Source organism: Sus scrofa, chromosome 15, assembly GCF_000003025.6.
Source record: "Sus scrofa isolate TJ Tabasco breed Duroc chromosome 15, Sscrofa11.1, whole genome shotgun sequence".
NCBI lineage: Eukaryota > Metazoa > Chordata > Mammalia > Artiodactyla > Suidae > Sus > Sus scrofa.
Window position 1 is genome coordinate 34,572,334 of NC_010457.5, and position 16,115 is coordinate 34,588,448.

At 38.6% G+C, this 16,115-nt stretch overlaps 1 protein-coding gene across 1 annotated transcript in view; it reads right to left on the reverse strand.

Moving 5' to 3' along the window:
* The window catches only part of CSMD1 (CUB and Sushi multiple domains 1), a 1,882,041-nt gene that overhangs the window by 210,612 nt on the left and 1,655,314 nt on the right, over positions 1–16,115 (reverse strand). Inside the window, 4 exon segments of the mRNA XM_021075826.1 lie at positions 1,746–1,841; positions 3,889–4,002; positions 8,392–8,508; positions 13,933–14,127. Coding sequence (XP_020931485.1) covers positions 1,746–1,841; positions 3,889–4,002; positions 8,392–8,508; positions 13,933–14,127 — 522 coding nt within the window.

Consider the following 16,115-nt stretch of genomic DNA (forward strand, 5'->3'; position numbering starts at 1 on the left):
AAATTAAAGGAAGTCCCTGATCAAAGAAGACAATGCCAGGGATTTGAATTTTTCTGGGACAAAAAATTGTACTCAAACCAAGCAGTCTAGTTTTTTTAGATGTCACAGCAGCTGACTTGGGTTTCTGAATCTGCTTCTGCAAAGTAATATAGAATTTATTTAAAGAAAACTAGGAGCAGGTAAGAGGTGAGTTGCCTAAAGTGGACATGCTCCAATAAACACTATTTAAAAAAAAGGTTTAATTATTTATATTTTAACAAAAGGCTTATTTAGAACAATGCAACTAATTTTAGTGTAACAGCCTCATCATCTAAGCAATTGCTACTTAAACTGGATTACAGATATTTTTCCTCCCACTTGTCCACCAAACATCATTCTCACTCTTTCCATAAGCTTTAAATCATCTTATTGCCAAACAGTGATGGCTTTTTATGGTGAACTATTTTGAGACCATACATTTCACAGTGTGAGACTATCATAAATGATTTATGAATGATGTGACAGATTGTTATTCTCTATAATTGATGAAAAACATGATGTTGTCAAGCATGTTTTCTGGAGGAGTCTTTATTAAAGGAAAGAAACTGCTTGCTAGGAAGTGATTTTCCTGGACTGCTGAAGAAAGCGTTCAGGAGCAGCCTGTAATCTCTCCTGCCTCCAGCAAAATTGAAACCTAGAAATACTGAGTATTCTTCTCATGTCTGAATAGGCGGTTAGTTCATCAATGTTGATGACACCCTTTTTCAGATCTCAAGCTGTCCAGTCATCGTAAGTTAGATTCAGAGATTTGCTCTGCGTTTCTGAGAGTGGATGGATGGTTCCCAGGGTATTTTTTCAAATTCATGTAATGAGTTTGCAAAATAAAGGTGAACTATAAACAGGGGAAAAAATGTTCATTTTTCAGAAAAGTTGAGCAATCTCAAGCATTTTAAATGTTTAAATTCAAAAATAAATATAAAGGTGTGAAAGTACCTAAACTTAAGAGAACCCATGCAAAATAAAATAGGTATCTTCAGAGATAAAAGCATGGGTGGTATTCTGGGTTTAGCATGGTTTTATTATATTTCCTTTTCCATTAGATTTTACAGTTAAGATTTGGAATTGTACAATGTGTTTTAAGTACATTTCATTAATAGTTACTAAAATCTATTAGGAAACATTTTATTTAATTTTACTTAAGTAGGTGAAATATTACATTTAAAATAATTTTGCAAATTGTAAAGTGCTATGCCAAAGTGATCTCGTACATTTTCCTGGCCACACCACATACATGAAGTACTATTGTATCTTTGTCAGAGAACTATCACGTTTAATTGTCAGAAAAATTAATAGTTTTATTAAACAATTTTGTTATAAATATATAGGTTCCTTCAATTTCTTTAATATTAAAAAAAAATGCAACTCAAATGCAGAGTTTCTGTCATGGCACAGCAGAAATGAATCCGACTAGGAACCATGAGGTTTCGGGTTCAATCCCTGGCCTTGCTCAGTGGGTTAAGGATCTAGTGTTGTCGTGAGCTGTGTAACAGCCACAAATGCAGCTCAGATCCAGTTTTCTGCAGCTGTGGCTGTGGTGTAGGCTGGTGGCAGCTATGGCTCTGATTGGACCCCTAGCCTGGGAACCTCCATGCGCCGTGGGTGTGGCCCTAAAAAAGCAAAAAACAAACAAACAAACAAAAAAACCCTGCAACTCAATATTTTTGGTCCTGATGGATGTGGATGTGGGGAGAAGAGCAAAGAGGTACCTTGGTAGACAAAGTGGAAGCCTCGGGCTGGTGCGCCGCTCTTTGCGCTGAATCGGAGCAGAATCTGATTTGATGTGGCCAAAGGCAGTGTTTCACCTGGAGGATGAAACAGACAGAGATAATGGCATGGATCCACTCAGCATAGGCCTGTAGGGGACAGGATTTTTGAAAAAAGTTAATAACTTAGAGTTTCAATTTTGGAACTCTGTAAAACTTCGCTTTAGTGTTTAGAACCCAAACATGTCATTTTTACGAAGATTTTAAAATTCTGTTCTTGCCTTGACATTCCCTTAGAATCTTTTCATTATGACCTCCTTTCTGATTCTTTTGAAGAAAGCACTGATAATAGGCCTATGAGCTGATAATATGGGAAAAAGAAGGAGTAGGTGAATTATTGACTCAGAATCAACTTTATTTGATAGTTACTTGCTAGGATTTTACTTAGAATTAAGACAATGTCTCCAAATCCAAAGTTGAATTAAAAATAATAAAGAACTCGGAGGGGGGGAACACCTTTTAACATGTAGGTACGATACAGGAACAGTCCCTTTTTTTTTTTTTTTTAGTAAACTATTTAATTTTATTGTTTTTTTAAATTACTCAAATGAATTTATCACATCTGTAGTTGTATAATGATCATAACAATCTGATTTCACAGGATTTCCATCCCACATTGCAAGCACTTCCCCCCACCCCCCAAACTGTTTCCTTTGGAAACCATAAGTTTTTCAAAGTCTGTGAGTCAGTATCTGTTCTGCAAAGAAGTTCCGTCTGTCCTTTTTTCAGATCCCACATGTCAGTGAAAGTATTTGATGGTGGTGTCTCATTGTATGGCTGACTTCACTTAGCATGATAATTTCTAAGTCTATCCATGTTGCTAAAAATGCCGGTATTTCATTCATTTCAATGGATGAGTAATATTCCATTGTGTATATGTACCACATCTTCTGATCCACTCCTCTGTCGATGGACATTTAGATTGTTTCCATGTTTTGACTATTGTAAATAGTGCTGCAATGAACACTGGAGTACACGTGTCTTTGCGAGTCGTGGTTTTCTCTGGATAGATGCCCAGAGTGGGATTGCTGGATCAAATGGTAGTTCTATGTTTAGTTTTCTGAGGCATCTCCATACTGCTTTCCACAGTGGTTGCACCAATTTACAATCCCACCAACAGTGTACTAGGAGGAACAGTCCCTCTTGAGTACTCTGTGGGGCATGTGAATGGCTTAAGCTTTTCAGAGGTGAATTTGTCAGTATGTATCAGGATTTTAAAAGTATATCTTCTGATGTATTTCTAGACATTACATCATTGGATATTGATAGAAAATAACAACATAGGTCTTAAGACCTGTGACTAATAATAGTGAAAAACTGGAAACAACCAAAGTTCAGCCTTAGTTGGTCAAAGGCTGTGGTGCACGTAGCTAGCTCTACATTGCATAGGTAAATGATGACAATGTAGCAGTGTTACAAACAAGGGCCATAGCATCCATGAGGGGCTGTGTTAAATAAATTGTGAACACTGTTGAGCACTAAGCTATGATATTTGGTGTATATTTATACATTTTGATAGGGAAAGACCTCTGCATGTAATCTTAAATGAAAATGTGCAATATAAATTAAGTTGTGAGATAATAACCCATGTTTTATGAAACCCCACAAATGTCTGCACACATACATGTGGGCACACATGGATGCATGTGTGTACATCCACATGTGTACCTTTATACATGTGTGGCTATGATGCATCTCCACATGTATGTATGTAAAGACTTGGAATGATTTAGACCAAAATGTTCATATTATTTATCTTCAGGAAGATTACAACACACAGAATAGAAGATAAAATAACAGGATAGTTTATTATTCCTTCCTTTTCTGATATGTTTATTTTTCACCGAGACGGATGTTCTATTTTCCACAATCTTAGTAGGTAAAATGATAAAGGCGGGTCATTTCGTATGTGGGACAAAAATACATTTGAAATTTTACATTGAATATCAGATTTTATGAAACAAGTAAGCACATTAAAAAATGATTAAATTTCTCCTCCACAGAAGAAAATAAATAATATACAAGTTTAAAATTAATTATCTTGGTGGTATAAACAGAATTAAGGACAACACACATTAAAGTTTACCTGAATGAGACCCAGAGAGTGAGCTGAGGAGTCTGGCCTGGGGGTGAGTCCCGTCAAAGAGCTCTGCCAGGTCATTCAGTGCCGTCTGGAAATAGGCAAACTGGCCAAATACCACTGAAAACAGAGGGGCGGGTCAGCACAAAATGCTTCTTCACAAATAAAGAAATGAAGATGGTGGTTGTACTACATAGTTATCGATACGTCCCAAAGACCATGATCCTAAGAATCCTGTAAAAAAATTAACTTATTTTCTCTGCTTTCTAATAGTTTGCTATTTGCTTCTTAGTCATTTGGTATTTAGGAAAAGGTATAAAATTACTATTCCATGTAAAGTTTGAATGACAAATGAAGACTTTTTTTTTTTTTTGAATTTTAATACTATGGTAAGGTAGTGGAAGAAGAGCCATAGGGCTGCCTATTTATTTAAGAGTAATTAATGACACTTTGTTCGGTGACTAGTAGGGACGGAATCAAGGTGTCTGCTGGTTCTTATTTTATGTTTTTTAAGATTTTTATTTTTTCCACTATAATTTATTTACAATGTTATGTCAATTTCTACTGTACAGCAAAATAACCCGGTCATATCATGTATCATATATGTGTGTGTGTGTGTGTGTGTGTGTGTGTGTGTGTGTGTGTGTGTGTGTGTGTGTGTGTACATTCTTTTTCTCACATTATTCTCCATCATATTCCACCCCAAGTGACTGGATATAGTTCCCTGTGATATATAGCAGGAAGAGGTCTGCTGGTTTTTAAAGCAATTTGGTGGGGCATTTGAATTTTTCATCTATGGTTATGATAGTGCCAAATTCACAAGAACTCACTGCACTTTACAGACGATTCAGCAACCTGTATAGGAATTGCTTACTGTTATTCCTTACTATTCCTGTAAGATTTTGTGTACCTTATAGGTTATAAAACCAGAACAAGGTATGTATTTTACTACTTTAAATTTAATAATTTTACACTCATAGTGATAATATATAGGGCCTTTAAGGTATTTAGAAAAACTTGTGATTTAGTACCCATTTACAAGCAATGAACAACTAACTCATTTATGTGTAAGGGTTAAACTAAAATCATTCTGAACATGAAACAGAGCTGTGTGTATTAATTACACATGAAAGAATTAATCTAAATGTTGGCAAAACTGAGAAAAATCTAACCGTAACAGACTGTGTGTATATACACATTATATTTCACGTGGCATATAGTTTCTTACATATATGTATTATATTTAGTGCATATATATATATGCATGTATAATGTACTACATGCATATGTAAGAGAACATATGCATACATATATATAGTATTTTAGGATTTTATAATTTCCTAGGGAAACAATAAAGGAAGTGTGTGAACAAGGTGAATTTTCCCAATGGCTAACGTGCTCTCAAAACAGGCATAAGAAGGAGGGAGGGATTTCCTTAAGGTTGCTGCTTGTACAATCCCTTCCTTCACATTCCCTTCCTCCTAATAATTAAGTCTTCATCATGATGGAAGCAGAATGATTTAGCCTTTTAAATAGCACAAAAGTGAGTCCAACACACATAATTCCTATTTTTTTTTTCAAGAAATGTTTAGGAAACATCAACTTTACGCTGCAAATGAAGACTGAAGTCTTCAAAATAGTAATTTTGTCCTAGAAGCATCTTGCGTTAAGGTACACAGAGATTTCCACAGCAGATCTAGATCCAGGGTGTAGGTGCAGGTAAGGAACAGGGACCCCCAAACTTGGGGGAGGGGTGGGAAATTGTCCCAGAGCCTTCCTCGAAGAGCTACGTGGGCTGCATTCTGACCAATGACTGTTTTCAACCTAAATCCCAAACCAACAGACATCTGCCAAGAACTGGAGCTGGTCCATGGAGGCCATGCCGCAGCCAGAGGAGATGGAGATTAGAAGGGACAGAGGGAGGGCAGTGGTTGCCAGCTGTGGGGATATTGACATTTTCTGGGGGATTGGGGGGAGAGCATTCCAGCTAGCCCTGAAAGATGAGAACGCAAACCCTTTTGTGTGAGAATGAAACATGGGGGTTTATTCAGCAAGTGAACACAAAGAGCAAGCTTTAGGAGTGAATATGTGGCAAAGGGTCTGGTTTGGCTAACACTCAGTGGGTAATGGGGGCAGAGGCACGGAGCACAGGCCACGGCAGCCTGAGACTTAGGGCCTTGAAGACCAGGTGGAAATGTGGATTTTGCTCTGGGGGCCAAAGGAATGAGTAAAAATGTTTATCAAATTGCTTTCACGATGAGATTTTTGTTGTAGAAAGGAGATTTTGGTGACACTTTCGTTGCGAGCCACACAGGAAGTCCAAGATTTTGGTGACACTTTTGGATGAAAATAAGGACACCAGATGACCTGTCTACCATGTTACTTCCATTTGGAACCTGTGTGAGAAGCCCCTCTCCACTGAGCGGCAGTCACCCCATCCCATAATACTTGCTGAGCATCTCAGGGGCCCTAAGAGTATTTTATTCACCTCAGCATTTATCACAATTGTCAGAAAAGTAATAGATAAGATAGCATAGGTTTTCATTAAGGACCGTGTATAACTATTTTATCCTAAAGTTTTCTGCCCAGGTAGAGTATGATATGTTTATGTCACTAAACCTTTCAGATTGGGAAATTATTATCAATATTTAGGATAGGAGTGGAACTTTTTTTTTTTTTCCTGCTGGAGAATCATAATTGTGTGGTGACAACTCAAATTTCGTAATAAACTAAAATCATAAACTATGGCTGGTATAGTCTATTGAGATTGCTATATTTTGTCAATTATCCATGGATAAAAATAAAAGGAACATTCATGGAAAAGTAATAGGAGGAATGTTTTGGGGAATTTCAGTGATAAAATGTATTAACTGAGGCTAAAAAAGGGACTTGAGAGGCACTGGTCCAGCATAAAGACTGACAATCTAGGACCTAAGTTTTATTGTCCTTTTTTTATAACAAAATAAATATTTTGAAGACCAGTCTTTCAGTTTTTAAATGAGAGAGATGTCTGCCATTTGTTTGTATAATAAGTGGACCTGTTCTTTGCTTCTGGAAAGCTGGTCCCTCTGCCCTGGCTTCTAGGACCACAGCCATCACTCTCTAAGACACATACACTCTACTTCTAACAGGCAAATGATACAAGGAAAGCTTTTCCTGAAAACTCAATCATCCCTGAGGACTCGAGGAGAGTAAAAGTTAAATGACTGGGTTTAAGAGACTAAGCAAGGTGCATCCCACGGTTGGTGAAGGGCCAGTGACCTAAAATACCAAAGGCTGAAGTACATGCTTGGTGGAGGTTTTCATTACATTTTAAGAAGCCTGTGATTAATGTACCAGAGGTTTATAGAAATCATTTGTCTCCCATATGCAAATTTTTAAAGCAGCAATTAACTTTCTTGTCATCTAATTGTATTTTTAAAATGTTTTCCCTCAAACAGAACCTGACCTTAGAATTTTTATCTATTTTATTTCTATGAGTGGGTGGCTACTATTTTGAGTGTAAAGACAAAACCTTGACTATGTTGGATTTAAAATTTTATGGTTGGGAAAAAGGAACTATTCTATAAAATTATAAAAGCTACTCTCTGGTCAGAGTTCCCTTTGTGTCTCAACAGGTTATGAACCCGACTGGAATCCATGAGGATACAGGTTCGATTGCTGCCCTCACTCAGTGGGTTAAAGGTACGATGTTGCCATGAGCTGTGGTCTAGTTCGCAGATGCGACTCATCCCGTGTTGCTGTGGCTGTGGTGTAGCCAGCAGCTGCATGCAGTTTCCTAGCCTGAGAACTTCCATATGCCATGGGTGCGGCCCTAAAAAGACCAAAAAGAAAGGAAAAAAAAAAAAAAAAAAAAAAAAAGCTACTCTCTGACTCAGGGGAAGAAGGTAACACAAAAATATTTTCCTGGTTAGGAGTGAGAGGGGAGATATGGGAACTCAATGTTGAGTAAACTGCCAAGGGAGCCACCAGAGAAGGACCTTCTAGCAATGAAGCCATCCAGAAGTGGCCCAGATTGGAAGCAGAGTTAGGAGGGAAACTCAGGAAGTCAAATTTTGGAGGCTTCAGATAGGCCTCTGCCCACTGTTACATCTCCAGTCACCCAAAACTGCTCACTGACCAGTGCTTTCCATCTTAATCTCATTACTAAATATATGCGCCAATTACCCACAGACAGATCAGTGTTCCTCTGGCCCACATGTGATGCTGTGATTCTCCCTGGCACACAAGACAACCAACTGAGAAAATACTCTCCAACAAAAAGAACAAAGCCAAGTTGGTTCCCTCTGGACTGGAATACTGGAATGAAATTTAAGCATTTCATGTCACACTGATAAAAGAACTATAGTGGATATTGTTTAAGACATGTTTGAAAAATCTGTTGTTTTGATATGCCATCTTTTACATTATTTTATTATATCAAGAACTTGAATATTTTGCTTACAAAATGACAGAAAAGTAACACCGAAATAAACGTGACGGCTATTTAAAAGTAAAAGGAAGCCTTACCAAATTCCTTTGGCACCGTTATGGAATAGAGGCAGATCTGTCCAGCTGTGTAATTGTGAGGGTAGTTGGGAGACAAAACTACCCCTTCTGATCCAGTGTACTGGCCACCACATGGGGCTGGAAGAAATCAACAGAGAGTTACATGCTGCATGTGATCACAGGGCAGGCAACAGGTGAGCAGAAGACAAAAGCACCAAGCAAATGAGCATTGTTATTCAGAAACTTTCAATGCCACAGTTAAAAACTGGTTTACATCACTATCAAAAGTGAAATAGAAAGAAAAACAAAGATTGAACAGGTGAGAATAAAAGTAATATGACTTAGGAGGAAAACCTAATATTATTTTTATAACCTCTCTCAGACATGCCAAAAAAATAATGAGAACAGTTGTCATGATAATAAGAACAGGTTCAGTACAATCTTAAGTTACTTCAGAAAAACCTTTCCAGAGTTTTCTGGCTGATATTAATCATCATATTCATGTAAGAGAAACAAAGATTATTTCAGTTTTCTATTGCCTTTATATTACTATGGGCCTAAAAGGAAAAATAATGTTTACTTTTCATTGTTGTGTTTTCATCATAGATTCAGTTCAAGAGTAACATGAATAGTTAATAATGTGCCTGGTGTCATAAGTTCCACTGAAAGCTGAAGGAACTCCAAACTAGAAAGTTAGGGCAAGAACATGGATATGGTATTGAATGCACAGCTCAGACAGTGTGTGTGAGTGTGAGTGTGTGTGTGTGTGTGTGTGTGTGTGTGTGTGTCTTTATTTTCCCTCTATCTTATTTACTCTCAGCATTTGCACTTGCTGGGAAAAAAGAAAAATACTGTAGACCCATATACAAAATATTATTTCTAAGCATCTAAAATAGATGTCCAATTAAATCCCAGCTTTGAAATATCCATTTTGGGGATTAAATTGCAACTACTTCAATTTCGCACATGTTTACTTAAAAGGAGATCCACGTCTGCTCATCTGTTTAGAACGCTATTTAACCACGGATGAGAGGCCTGCCGCACCTGGGCCTTGGCCCGTGTGGCCTGACTTCACACCTTCTTATCCTGGATGCTCCCTCTCGGATCTGATTCAGAGTTATTTTCAGTATCTGAGAAACTTTCTAATCCTATAGCTTATTTCCTCTTGATGTGACAGTTTTCAAGCATTAAAAAAGACAGAAATCAGAGATAAAATGCTTAATCTTCTGAATGTTAATTAGCACACTGAGTCCTAATCGATGGACAGAACATTCTCCAGGATTAATAAAGCTCCTTAGAGTGTTGACGCTCGTGTCAAAGCACCTCATTGATGATCTGGCTGGAGATTTCCCAAGCCCAGCTTTACCACTGCTGGAAACCTGAAGTCGTGTTCTAAAAGTCAAAGGGAGACTGCTTAGACACCGGACAGCTTTTATCTGTTTATGATCAACTAGTAGAGATTGTACTTAACTAGACCAAAGCAGCCTTCATGCTGATGTCTTAATAATTTTATCAGCCTTTTTCACACATCAACTTTTTCACACATCAACTTTTGCAGTGTTAAGTAGAAAAGAAGATTGCACTTTCAAACGGTAGAAATGTCTATACATTAAACTTCAAAGCTCAGTTTTCAATGAAGTGTTGAGGGACTCATTCTATCAATTTAGATGCATCACTTAATCTTATTTAATCAAGCATCTAAATTCAACCAGGTTACTTCAGAACTGTATTTATATTTTTTTCTTAAACATTTATAGTTCAAATTTTTAAAAATAAGTACAAATGAAGAATGGAAATGTATTTTCTTGTGGATATATAAAATTCAAGCAGATAATTTTTCAAATATCCCTTTTCTATTAAACTTTTATCTATTTCATATTTTCAAGCATAAATAAAAATGGAAATAAATCTTCACTGAACCAACATTTTGATATCCAATGATCAGACAGAAATTTTATCAAACAGAAATTTTATATCTCCTAATATATTTGTTCATGGGTAACTACAAAGATTTATTTTGTTCAAGGACAGGATGAAAGAACATTACTTTATGATAATAGGAAATACTGAAAAATAAAAAGGATGAAATGAAAGAAAATTGACCTGGCATCTTAGATCCTCTGCCACCTTAATAAATTGTTCTATATCTATGCATTCTTCCCCGGATTTAAAGATAAGCACAAAAACTGAATAATATATTTCCAACACAACCAAACATTCAAGAAGTTGAGAAACATATGTGGACTATTTTCACTTAATTCTTAACAAGTATTCTGTTCATGCTACCATGCTAATCTGTGAAACAGGTGTGCTCTTTCTCAAGTTAGAAATTCTTTTTTTTCTCCCCCTTTTTTTTTCAGGGCCATACCCACCACATATGGAGGTTTCCAGGCCCCAAGCTGAATCTGACAGTAGCCTCTGGCAACATAGCTCATGGCAATGCCGGAAACTTTAATCCACTGAGCGAGGCCAGGGATCGAACCCTAGTCCTCATAGACACTAGTTGGGTTTGTTACCGCCGCTGAGCCACAACAGGAACACCTCAACTTAGAAATTTCTTTTATATTAATGTGATAATAGAAGAAAAATAAATATGCTCTTATCTTTGGTAATTAATGTAGCAAACCGGTCATTTCCTAAGTGAATAAAAACTTGCAACATTACTCATTGAAGATGGTAACAAGAAACTAACTCATCCATTTAGTTAATTGGAATGTATATCTCATACACTAAGGCAACAAGACACAATCAAATTGAATGTAAACCAAAAACAAGACAAGCAAACAAAGCCATTCTGACCCATGAAAGGAGCTCTAGGCTGTTTCCATTTCTGTTATAATTCTCTAGCAGTCCTCAATGAACAAAAATTGTAAGCAATAGAAAAAAAAATATATATATATCATGCATTTAAAACAAACTAGTCCAAAATACTCCCCATAAAATATGAACTATCAAAATATTCAAGATAGAGCAAAAGTCCCTTAGTTTCATCGGTGATCTGAGTGATCAGCAGACATTAACTCCTGCACAAAGTGTGTTCTTCTTCATGAGTTACCCCAAATAAACTATGGGAGGAGATATTTCTGTTTCACGATTTGGAATTTTTAGTTTTATTTAATTTAAATAAACAGCTTAAGGAAAAATCAGTGTCGTGTCTTATGCACTTTGATGACTGGTTAACAGAAACTGTGCTTGACTTCATAGCTCTTCAGATAGAGAAAAAAAACACTAATTTAAAATTTATTTACCTATCTCCTAAATGTGATCTTATTTTTTATGTTTAGGCTATGGCCAAAGAATTTCTTATCAGTCCCCTATAGTTTCAAATTATGTTTGAATTTAATACGTTTAATTTTCCCATTATTATTATTATTATTATTATTGTCTTTTTAGGGCCATACACATGGCATATGGAGGTTCCCAGGCTAGGGGTTGAATAGAAGCTGTAGCTGTTGGCCTGCAACCTACACCTCAGCTCATGGCAATGCTAAACCCTTAACCCACTGAGCGTGGCCACGGATCGAATCCACATCCTCATGGATACTAATCAGGTTTGTTACCACTGAGTCATGAGAGAAACTCTAGTATTTATTATTACTATTATTATTTTGCCTTTTAGGGCTGCACCCATGGCATATGGAAGTTTCCAGGCTAGGAAGGTGCTGGCCTACACCACAGCCACAGCAATGCAGGATCCAAACCATGTCTGTGACCTACACCACACTCATGGCAAAGCCAGATCCTTAACCCACTGATGGAGGCCAGGGATCAAACCACATCCTCATGGATATTAGTCGGGTTCTCAACCCGCTGAGCCACAAGGAGAACTCCACTCCCCAGTATTATTTAATAAAATCAAAAATTCATGATCTTTCCTCAGTTTAGCTTCCTGTTTTTCCTATTTCCTATTCCTAAAGTGAGATACAAACCCAGCAGGAAGGAAGCAGATCATTTCACCGAGACACCGACATATCAGAACTCTTATCCAAAATGTTGCCTTATTAAATCTCTCTGTTCTGCTTTGTGTATATGGTGTACCTGTGAACTTTCAGATCTGCAGATGCAGCACAGATCCTGAGACTGCAGGTTCCAGGGCTCCGCGCTGAGGGGAGGCAGATTAAGAGTCGGGGACCATTGCCCTTTGCTAAGCTAACATGACTGCATGTGCCATTTGTATAGAGAATTAAGAGTCTCCATCTTTTGAGCACCTCCTTTGTCTGAGAGCTCCCTTTGCATCCCAGAGAAGCCTCCCAACACTGCAGAGGGAAGCAGTCCATCCCCTGAGCCCTAGGTGGGGAAGCCGGGATTTGGCTGACGGGGAGGGTGCAGCTCTTCAGGGCAGCTTTTGGATGAGTGACCGGGGGCCCCTATCTAGTCCCCCTGAGGACCACCCTGCCCCAGAGGAGGGTCCTCAGGATCCAGGCTGGGGCGGATGGGAAGTCCTTGACTGACTTCAAGGTCATAGTCTGGGTCCCCAGCACTGTCCATACCTTCCCAGAGCTGAGGGGCAGCTGAGGGCAGGTGGAGGGAGAGGATAGAGGTGAGGCTGGCCTCCTACATGTGTGTGTTGGGGGGTGTGGGTGTGTATATATGTAGTTTACATGTGTAAAATGTGATTGTAAAATTTTCAAATGTAAAGAACAATGATAAATATTCAAACATAGAAATACAGAGGTACCAGAGCAATGCAGGGCATCGGGTCTGTTTGCCCAAGTTTGCTTTGATTTTTCATGCACTAAGTTTCTAAAACACCAGTTTGGTCAGAAGAATCATGAGCTGTCCTCAGGAAAGGATGTTTATTTCATAAGTTTAATGTATCTAAACTGGTCCTTGAGTTCATCCTAAAGTAACCTTGGAATCATTTTTTTCTGTCACAGACCAGGTGGGTTTACCATCTTCTTTTTCATGTGTATCATTTGCTGAGTAAAGAGATCAGTCTTGGGTTTTGTCAGTGGAGACAGGCATGAAGCCATCAGCTGGACTGAGATACAGAACCTGGAGGACTGTCGGGGAGAGGAGGCTGTCCCGGGGTCTGTCCCATTAGCACACCCCCCACCCCGGGCACCTGCGACCAGACCCCTATCACAACAGGTCACTGTTGTCTGTTCCTGAAGCTTTTGGTCACTGAATGTCCATACAAGGAATTACAGACTATTGGTACTAGGGGAAAATGACACATCCTTATATATGTAATATATGTATATGTAGGTAAAGAGAGAGGCAGAAGCAGAGAGAGATACGGTGAAAGAGACAAGGGCAGAGACAGAAAAAGAGCACACCCAGAGACCCTTCCTTTGCACCTCTTACACATCCAAACAGAAGTTAGAAATGCCAGACTATCTAAGTGACAGGAAAGCATCACTGCTCCCAGAAACCCAGACAATGGCTAAACTACCAGGTAAGTTCAACGGTCAAGGAAGGTTGAGCTCTTATCCCAGCTCCTGCTGCGGGCTCCCCACCCTGAGGAGAGGGATACAGGACTCTAGAGCAAACCATCTTCAAAAGTGGAGTCTGGGTTCCAGAGCAGAACTGTCACTGAGGAGACCCTGCTTTCATACACACCGTTGCAGGAGGGCAGGACCCGGTTCCAGGCGGGTTTCCCATCGGCTCCGATCACACAGGTGATGGACGATGGGTCAGCAATCTTGTAGCCAGAGTCACACTGGTAAGTGACGGTTGAGCCGAGTTTGAAGTCTGTCCCAATCCTTGTCCCGTTCATTATATTCCCAGGGTCAAAACAGGCCTCCCGTGGTTTCTCTGTGGCAGAAATGAACATAAACTCCATGAGGACAGGGATTTGATTGTTTTGTGATCATTGGTGGTTGTTCATTATTTTTAGTACCTAGAATAGTGCCCAGCATATCATAAATGCTCACAAAATACATGATTGAGTAATTACCAAGTTGTTAATGAATGTTCAAGTTAATAATTAAATATTCTAGGAAACAGGAAAAGAAAACTCTTTTCAATGACATTATATTTCTTATTTTTCTTTTTTTTTCTTTTTAGGGTCACACCTATAGCATATGAAAGTTCCCAGGCTAGGAGTTGAATCAGAGCTACAGCTGCCAGCCTATACCACAGCCACAGCAATGTAGGATCTGAGCCATGTCTGCAAACCACACCACAGCTCACAGCAATGCCGGATCCATAACCCACTGAGCAAGGCCACGGATCAAACCCACAGCCTCATGGATACTAGTCAGATTTTTTTCTACTGCTCCAGAGCAGGAACTCCATATCTCTTATTTTTCAAACCACCATTGACTACAGAATTGCTGTTAAGGTTGATTTCCTGACTCTTGTGCTTAAGTCATGGTCATATGAAATCACAGCGCATTTTAGGAAGAGATGGGAGAATTGGGTTCACGAAAGAAGATTGGTTTAATTCACCTAAGTGAAGCGTGCTCGCTTACACTGGGAAGAGTAGCTAGACTGGAGGATCGTCACGGAAGACTACTCTCCCGCGTCAGTGAGCGATCAACTTAGCCAGAAAGCACACTTCCTGATCCATAAGGGCAGCTCTGTGTCTGGGATGTCATAATTACCTGACACAGTCTGGTCTAAATGCAATAAATGTTCAAAGGGTTTGAGGGCACACTATGTGTCAGGCACTGAGCTGGGGACACTGTAAGTTTTAATCTCGTCTTTACCAACCTCTGCAACGTAAGGATTATCTGTGGCCCTGTTTTACATTTTGAAAATCTCAAGCTCAAGAAAAGTCAAATAACAAAAACACACTGCAGAGGTCTGTTCAACTATGCGGCCACTAAGGAAAGCATTTGCTAAAAATCTATCTTTTCCAAAATAAAAATACAAACGTGTCTTCTTTTTTTCTCTCAGTCTTGCAGCTAAGTGGTTAATTCCACTTGTGTTTTGGTAGCCTTAATGTTGTGAATGTCTTATTTCAGCAGGCCTTCCAAATATCTCATATATTGGATATATATATATGTATATAAAATATAACTATCTCTCTTATCCTTCTGTTGTAATTCCAGCATTTGAATGCTGTTTGTGATTATCATCATTCTTCACATCATCAACAAAGTCCCTCACAACATCAGAAGCCTCTAAAATTGAATTTTACATTTTCAAGTGATCAATATAGATGTTATGTTGAAATGTTTTCCTTCATTTTTTGGCTTAAAGTTAAGAATATGCTATTGGGGTGTGCGTGTGTGCATGTGTGTGCGAACGTCCACACATTGATGGGGTTATGGATAATGATACAGGCTCAGGGATAGCCTGAGTGGATAAAATAATAGTTCCTTCCACGTGGCTTGATCATCTCCCGCTTCACCCCCCACCATGTTAATCATACACATAAAAGATCTCTGGAAAGTATAAATGGAAGACTGCATTTTACCCTTTTGGGCTATGATCAATGTGGATTATGTTCCCTTTTAAACATTTTTCCTTACTAGTTGTCTGCCTCCTACCAGTGAGTAAATCGACAAAGTGGTTTTAGGAAAAGGACCCTCCTGGGAGACTGTGACAGGTGTGCCAGAAAAGAGTAATGATGACAGGAGCCTTGAAAACTGCACCCTACATCCTCTTAGGTATGGATCTTATACAGTGGAAGAGGGAAAAAGCATGAATTTGGGACATCCTGTAGAAAGGAAAAGAGGCCTGTCAACTGTATTTATTAGTATTTCTCATTATAATTTTAATGATCTATGTATTAGCATCAGCCAGAGATCTCTTTGGCAATGGCTGACCTAATCTATTATAAAGAGCTATTAGAA